At 52.4% G+C, this 7,706-nt stretch overlaps 1 protein-coding gene across 1 annotated transcript in view; it reads left to right on the forward strand.

The window, feature by feature from the left end:
- Cc2d1b (coiled-coil and C2 domain containing 1B) overlaps positions 1–7,706 on the forward strand; it is a 15,748-nt gene that overhangs the window by 4,247 nt on the left and 3,795 nt on the right. Inside the window, exons 3-21 of the mRNA XM_029540389.1 lie at positions 51–148; positions 1,481–1,606; positions 1,902–2,042; positions 2,428–2,553; positions 2,670–2,829; positions 2,988–3,160; positions 3,308–3,383; positions 3,488–3,598; positions 3,682–3,812; positions 4,053–4,125; positions 4,293–4,417; positions 4,830–4,947; positions 5,025–5,197; positions 5,565–5,690; positions 6,567–6,625; positions 6,711–6,827; positions 7,054–7,127; positions 7,235–7,293; positions 7,502–7,553. Of these exons, the coding sequence (XP_029396249.1) occupies positions 51–148; positions 1,481–1,606; positions 1,902–2,042; positions 2,428–2,553; positions 2,670–2,829; positions 2,988–3,160; positions 3,308–3,383; positions 3,488–3,598; positions 3,682–3,812; positions 4,053–4,125; positions 4,293–4,417; positions 4,830–4,947; positions 5,025–5,197; positions 5,565–5,690; positions 6,567–6,625; positions 6,711–6,827; positions 7,054–7,127; positions 7,235–7,293; positions 7,502–7,553 (2,118 nt within the window). The remainder of the gene's footprint in view (positions 1–50; positions 149–1,480; positions 1,607–1,901; positions 2,043–2,427; positions 2,554–2,669; positions 2,830–2,987; positions 3,161–3,307; positions 3,384–3,487; positions 3,599–3,681; positions 3,813–4,052; positions 4,126–4,292; positions 4,418–4,829; positions 4,948–5,024; positions 5,198–5,564; positions 5,691–6,566; positions 6,626–6,710; positions 6,828–7,053; positions 7,128–7,234; positions 7,294–7,501; positions 7,554–7,706) is intronic.

Below are 7,706 nucleotides of genomic sequence, written 5' to 3' on the forward strand. Positions count from 1 at the left end.
CCCAGAGTCTCCTGAAGTTGCCACGAAGTTCTCGCGATGATGGGGGGCAGTCCGGGCGACAGTGGGCGGTCCAGCTACGGCGGTCCTGCCACGGCGGTCCGGCGGCGGCGGTCTGGCGGTGGGCGGTCTGGCGGTGGGCGGTCCGGCGGTGGGCGGTCCGGCGGTGGGCGGTTCGAGGACGCTGTGTTCCGGCTGGTCTGGTGCGCTCCAGCTGCTGTACTCTGGCGTCCCTGTAAAAGGCAGGACCTAACACGCCACCACGCCCGGCTTCCCCCAGTTCTTTAGATAAGTATATTCCTTCTCTAGTTCAGCCACAAAGAGTTCAGCCATGTACCTGTATTTGGAGCTCCTTCCCCGTTGGGGACAAGTCTCTTAGCCTAACTTGGATCACTAGCCTTAGTACTACATAGGCAGAGCCTGGTATTATACAGGGGGGCTCAAAATAGCCCTGACAGAATTGTGGGCTCAGTAAATAGAGATGATATCAAATGCGGAAGTAAACCTCCCTTCACAGCCCGGAGGAGGACGGAAGTTTAGGTATCAGAATAAGAGGTCTAAATACTCCTTTTAGCAGGACCTTAGAGGCAGCCTGTGTGTTCCGAGTCAGGACGTGACTGGGGAAGGGCTCACTACTTTAGCCCTGCTTTGGGGTTAGGTAAGCCTGGGTTTGGATATTGCCACTTACTGAGATTGTAAGTTTGGGGAAATGAATGTTACTGTCTTGGTTGATTCAGTGTAGAACATATGGATAATGTTGTTACTCATCTTACAGAATTGTGACACTTGAGTAGAATCATTTACTGATGTGAAGGCATAGTGGGGCAGTATATAGGTACATTTACCTACAGACAGAAGAGCAGGAGAAGGGGAACCGGGAAGGTGGCGTCCATAGCAAGGGTCTTTGGAGCTGGGTCATGGAAAGAGAAGCCTTTTTGGGTTGGACTTTGTTGTGGAAAGGCAGGGGATTTCTGCCTGGTATAGTAAACAATAGAGTGAATTAAAGATCACCCATTTAGCTGGATGTGGTGGCGCACGCCTTTAATCCCAGCACTCGGGAGGCAGACGCAGGCCTGCTCTACAGAGTGAGTTCCAGGACAGCCAGGGCTACACAGAGAAACCCTGTCTTGAAAAACCAAAACCGGGCTGGTGAGATGGCTCAGTGGGTAAGAGTACCCAACTGCTCTCCCGAAGGTCCGGAGTTCAAATCCCAGCAACCATATGGTGGCTCATAACCATCCGTAACAAGATCTGATGCCCTCTTCTGGAGTGTCTGAAGACAGCTACAGTGCACTTACATATAATAAATAAATAAATCTTTAAAAAAAAATAAAAAAAAAAAAAAAGAAAAAGAAAAAGAAAACAAAAAAAACCCCCCAACTTTATTGAAAACAAAATGAATGTCTCGAAAAACCAAAAAAAAAAAAAAAAAAAAAAGATCGTCCATTTATTACCCAGCACCTTGCTTGAGTGGCCATGACCATCTGTGACTCTTTCCACAGCTCCACTGCCCATGGCCCACATTGAGAAGTTGGCAGCAGACTGTATGCGAGACGTGGAGGAGGAGGAGGAAGAGGAGGAAGGGCTGGAGGAGGATGCAGACCTTCTGGTGAGTTTGCCAGGATGGTGTCCAGAGAGAGTGCTATTGAGGGACACTGGGGTTTGTCCCCTTCCTTCCTTCCCAGGATGCCTGTCCTTGGGACTTCATTGACAGATTTGTCTCCTTGGACTTTGGATCTGAGCAAATTTGAAATTTTATTTTTTCAGTTTTTCTTGGTTAGAGTAAGGAACTGTTAGTGATGGGGACTTGGCATTGAGAAACATTACATGGGGAGAGGGGCGTTGACTTTTCCCAGTTGTGGTGTGGCTGTGAGGCACCTAGAGTTCGTGGACTGTTTCCCCAGACAGAGCTGCAGGAGGTCCTGGGTGAGGGTGAAGAAGTGGGCCTGCTGGATGGCAGTGAGGCAGCAAGCCCAGACCTGCCTGAGGAGAAGATGGACAACACTGAACAACCTGTAGAGCAGGCAGCACCTGCCGTGGCTCAGGTAGGTTTTGCAGGAGGGCCCTAATGTGCCTTGGCTTCTCCTGGGTGTACACGAACACTATGCATGTAGCATGGCTCAGACAGCAAGCTTGCCAAGTAACTAGCAGCTCCCTCACAGAAAACAAGCATGAGAGACTTCCATAGCTGGCTGCCTTCAAAGGCCTCCTGGAGCCATTTCCTGGCCTCTCCTGATTTGGGGGCCTCTGTTTGCCTGACATAATGTCTGGCCTCTCTTGTGGGTCTCTGCCTTATACTCAGGGGGCTTAGGCACTTCTTTCTCCTGGAGTCCCAGAGATCCACCTTCTGGGGTAGCTTCCTCACAGAGAGAGAATGGCAAGGGCCTAGCTGGCTGTGGAGTGGCCAGCCCTGAGCTGAAGTGTCTGCAGGCTGGAGGGCCCCGGGGGCTGCAGGCTTTGCTGGAGGAACGGATCCGGAACTACCAGGAGGCCGCAGCCAGTGCCAAGGAGGCGGGTGAAGCTGCCAAAGCCCGGCGCTGTGAGCGAGGCCTAAAGGTGAGTGGGACTGTGGGTCAGGTGACAGTAAAGGGACGGCCACACTGCCATGATAAACATGACCAAGGCCCAGGCCCAGGTGGCTTCCCGGGGTAAAGTCTGATTCCTTCCCTTAGACTCTGCAGTCCCAACTTACCACTGTGAGGAAAGGCGGGGAGGTCTGTGAGGATGAGATTCCACCTCCAGTGGCCTTGGGCAAAAGGCCCCCAGCCCCCCAGGAAAGAGCCAACAAGAACTCTGAGATAGACTCTCCAGGGCCCTGTGCCATGGAGCCAGGTATCTGAAGACACACTATTTCTGGTTCCCATAGCCTGCCAACCCCACCTGCCTGCCTGTCATGGCTCCAAGAATTCCTCAGCCAGTAAGACTGGGGCCCTTGACCTTCCTCCTTTGACCGGCTAGCCGAGTTCTCTGGGGCCTTTTGTTTTATGTAGGCAACCTTTCCCAGCCCGAGTCCAGCCTCCCTGCGGTTGCTCCCTTGCCAGATTCAGACCCAGACCCACAAGCCCTGCTGTTAGCCCGACAGAGAGAGTACAAGACGGCTGCTCTCGATGCCAAGCGGGCTGGAGATCTAGACCGTGCTCGGGAGCTCATGAGGATCGGGAAGGTATGGCGCCCTACTGTCATTTAGAAGATGGGAAGCAAAGGCCAGAGAGGAAGCCACACAGCGCCTGTGTGAGAGTGGACTCGGGGAGTTGTTTCAGGCCACGCCCTTGGAGCTCCTTGGCTTATGCCTGTAAATTTCCCTCTTCAGAGATTTGGTACTGTCCTAGAGGCCCTGGAAAAGGGGCAGCCCGTGGACCTGAGTGGCATGCCCCCAGCACCTGAGGGTCAGTCACATAATGGGGGGGTATCTGCCTAGGCTGGGATTGGGGGGGCTGTGAGGTATGGGGTTGGCCAGGCACTCCGCCTACCCTGCTATTTGGATTCCCAGATCTGAAGGCTCTCCCCCAGGCTTCTAAGGCCTCCCCAACAACCCAAGGCCTGTCCCCAGTAGTAGAGCAAATGCAGCCAGTGATGGCCTCTGACCTCCCAGCCACCCCAGGTAGGACTTCACAATGGGAGAGTGGAGTTGGGACCTGGGAAGGGATGGGATGAGCTGATAGTCTCTCTCTATCACCTTAATAGTGTCCCCTGCAGAGCCAAAAACAGTGCTGGATGCTTTACAGCAAAGGCTGAACAGGTATCGTGAGGCAGGCATCCAGGCCCGGGCCAATGGGGATGAGCGCAAGGCCAGGATGCATGACCGCATTGCCAAGGTAAGTCCCTTGCCGTGTAGTCCCTATCCTCTGTTAGCTTATCCTTGCTTGCCCTGCCTGTCTGCTTTCCCCAGGAGCCCTGGTCTCTAGTCCCTGTCTGTTTATGGAGTTCGTACTGCTTTGCGACTCTTTTTCTCTAGGGCTGCAGTCCTCTCCTATCCCCTCTCTCTGCCTCTCTGCAGTGAGGGCACAGGAGCCTGCAGACTGCAGCCTGCTAGAAATCCCTTCCTTCCCATGTAGCAATATCAGGATGCTGTTCGAGCTCATCAGGCAGGACAGAAAGTTGACTTTGCCGAATTACCTGTTCCTCCAGGTGGGTGATGTTTAGACTTGATGAGGTTTCTGAGCAAGAATGGAGAAGTTTCTCACATGTGTGCCTCCACCTTAGAGTTACCCATCCCAGAGCCAGGCAAGATGCACCGCAGGCTCATGTGGCCTTAGTGCTGCCACCTTGCCCCTCTCCGTTCTGTCTCTTCTCAGGATTTCCTCCCATCCCTGGCCTGGAACCCAGTAAAGGGAGTGAGCAGGATTCAGTGGCAGCAACCTTGGCAACTGCGCAAAAACTGGCCTCAGAAGACACAGCCCTGGTAGATGACGATGAGGAGGTTTGGCTATGGGCCCAGGACTTCAGGGCTTGGTTGTAGGGGCATGGGGGAGGGGGAGGGAGGAGGGAGGTGACAGCAGATAAGGAGTAAACCCAGACCCCACTGTATATTAACCTCATAAACTAGAGACCCTTTCCTTTCTAGAGAAAAAAACTTCCAGAGGCAGAACTAGAATTGAGACCTGGGTATTTCTGACCCCAAAACTCAGTGTCTTTATTACTGTGCTGCTTCCTGCCGAGGAAGTTAGGCCAGGAAGCTTTTGATGGTTCTGTCTTTCGGTTATGGGCTCTGGAGGTAAAGCTACCCCCCTAAGGTCATACAGTGAATGGGTGCAACATTAAGGAGGTAGCCCAAGTGTAGGCGTGGGGAATGATAACTATCTGATAGGCTCCTAACTGGGTGCCACCTGCAGAGTGACACTCCAGCACAGGCCCCATTGGCCAAGAAGCCAGCGCAGCCTCTGGTCCCTTCATCCCATCTTCTGACTGAGCCCAAGGCTTCAAGTTCTAAGGAGTCACTGAGTCCATCTGGTAATTTGGGGACAAATAAGACAGAGGAGTGGTAGTCCAGTGAGATAGGCATGGCCCCAACCATTGTCTCTTTCTAGCTCGGGAGCAGGTGACACTGCTGGAGGCTCGGAAACTGCAGTACCAGCGAGCCGCTCTGCAAGCCAAGCGCAGGCAGGATCTTGAGCAGGCCAAATCCCACTTACGCATAGCTAAACGTCTGGAGGCTCAGATCATCCAGGCCCGAGCTGGTCAACCCATTGACCTCTCCAAGGTGAGTCCCACCTAGTTATGTAGGAGGCTGATCGATGGGGATGGGCTGGAGTGACTTCTGGGTGGAGGTAAGACTTGTATAGAATGGTGACATCAGAGCAGGAGCCTTTTGCTTATCTCCCTCTTGTAGCCTTAAGATAGACCGTTAGGGAGATAGAAGGAGAAAGGAATGTGTTACTGATGTTCACAGGTAACATGGCAAGCCCAGTCTATTAGAAACAGTGCCAGGGATAGAATGGGAGGCAGTGAGTGACATTGGAGGTGAGTGGCAGTAGAAAAAAACTTATAGCATGGATTCTTGTGCATGTTGGGCTCAGCATAGGTATAATGTGACTCTTGGGGCCCGAGGGGCCTTATGACCTGGGCAGGTGCCTTCACCGTTGACCGATGAAGAGGGGGACTTCATCCTCATTCATCATGAGGATCTGCGACTCTCCCAGAAGGCCGAGGAGGTGTATGCCCAGCTACAGAAAATGCTCCAGGAGCAGCAAGCGGTCAGTAGGCTCCCTATCCTATCTACCTCTGCCCTGTCTGTCTGGGCTCAGCGGCTTGACTTCTCACTGCTGTCATGGACGGCCCTGGACAAGCTGCTCTCCTCGTTTACCAAGTGGAGCTATCCCTTCTAAGCTTTTACATGTATGTTTTGCCTACATGTATGTGTATATATATCATGTGTGCCTTGTGCCCATGGAGGTCAGAACAAGAGATTGGAGTTACAGGTACTTATGAGCCACTCCATCAGTGCTGGGAACCAAATTTGGGTCCTCCACAAGAGCAACAAGTGCTCTTAACAAATGAGCCATCTCTCCAGTCCCCACTTTTTTTATGAGGTTATAAAATTCAAACAGAGTGATCAGGGATGAATTTTGTGGGAGGTAACTGATCTGATGTGCTGCTGTTCTGAGAAGACAGTATTCTAAGGTATATGCTTGAATTTGTTTTCTTTGACAGTGGTGATTGATCTTTGAAATGGGGTCTTGCTCTGTTTTAGAACTATTTTTATGGAAGGAGTTTGATAAATGAATTTTTGGGAAATGGCTATCCTCAAAACAAGCAGCGAAGTGTAGGTAGAGCCAGGGATGGTGGGTGAGACCCCCTGCAGTAAGCAACAGCACTTGGAAGAGTAGGGCAGGAGAGTTGCCGTGAGCTCCAGTTCTGCCTGGGCCACGCCGCTGACCCTGTCTCAAGCTGAGAAACACACATAAGCAGAAAAGTGTGTTGAGCGTTAGAAGTGTGCGCTAAGAATGGTTTGTAGGAGGAGTGGTGAGGCCAAAGGACTGTTGGGAGCTTTGAGCGGTTGGTCAGGCCTTGAATGCTATCCTTGAGTGCTTGGCTCTGGCTGTGCAGTCACTCTGGGCTTCTGTTTCTAGAAGTGCCTGCTATTCTCCAAGCAGTTCATGCACCAGGGTAATGTGGCTGAGACTACTCGGTAAGTGCCAGGGCTGGGCCGTGCTGGCTGGGTAGGGATCAGATACCAAACCCTCCCTGCTGACTGGGCCACCCATCCTTGGCAGGTTTGAGAAGCTTGCCGAGGACCGAAAGAAACAGCTTGAGATCCTGCAGCTAGCCCAAGCCCAGGGCCTTGACCCTCCTAGCCATCACTTTGAATTGAAGACATTCCAGACTGTGAGGTGCCAGAGCCTAAGGGAAGCTGGCCCTGTGCAGGGCTGGGGAGGGCAAAGGTTTTGGAGTAGAGCCTGGAGACTCTGTATCCCAGTACCGTGGGTACTGTTGTGGGGGAGGTCGCTGTGCTCAGGGTCGTGGGGTTCGGAGACCAAGGACAGCCAGCATGGATCCACCTGCAACTGTGCTCCCCTTGTCTTCTGTCTCGTCTTCTGCACTGTCCTCTCTCTGTAGGATCTTCTCAGAACTCAACAGCACGGAAATGCATCTGATCATCGTCCGGGGAATGAACCTCCCAGCCCCACCAGGTAACCCGTGGCCACCTCACTGAAGGCTGTCCGTGCCCGTCCGTGTCCTCGTCCTGCCTGGGCCTGGGCACCAAGCTTTCCAGCCTGACTCCCGTTTTCCCTTACAGGAGTGACTCCGGATGACTTGGATGCTTTTGTGCGGTTTGAGTTTCACTACCCTAACTCGGTGAGGGCCTGATAGGGTTGGAGTCTCTGAGCTGCGGCATTGCCTAATTTGTCTCCGTCTTTGATAGGCATTGCCTCAGGGAGGGGTTGAAGACCCCCTGGCCCATTTCCTGCTTGAGTTGCTTTCTTCACTTCTGACTCAGCCAAAGTGCTGTGCTTAAACACATGTTTTTTGAGCTATCTCAACTTCTCTCATCTCTCTGCTATAGGACCAGGCTCAAAAAAGCAAAACAGCTGTGGTAAAGAACACCAACTCTCCAGGTGAGGGATGGAAGCCGTTTCTGCTCTCAGCTCCCGTCTGGACAGCCCAGGCTCTAGTGTTTAAAGTTGACTTTCTTTCTTTCTTTCTTTCTTTCTTTCTTTCTTTCTTTCTTTCTTTCTTTCTTTCTTTCTCTCTCTCTCTCTCTCTCTCTC

The sequence above is a fragment of the Mus pahari genome, chromosome 6, assembly GCF_900095145.1.
Source record: "Mus pahari chromosome 6, PAHARI_EIJ_v1.1, whole genome shotgun sequence".
NCBI lineage: Eukaryota > Metazoa > Chordata > Mammalia > Rodentia > Muridae > Mus > Mus pahari.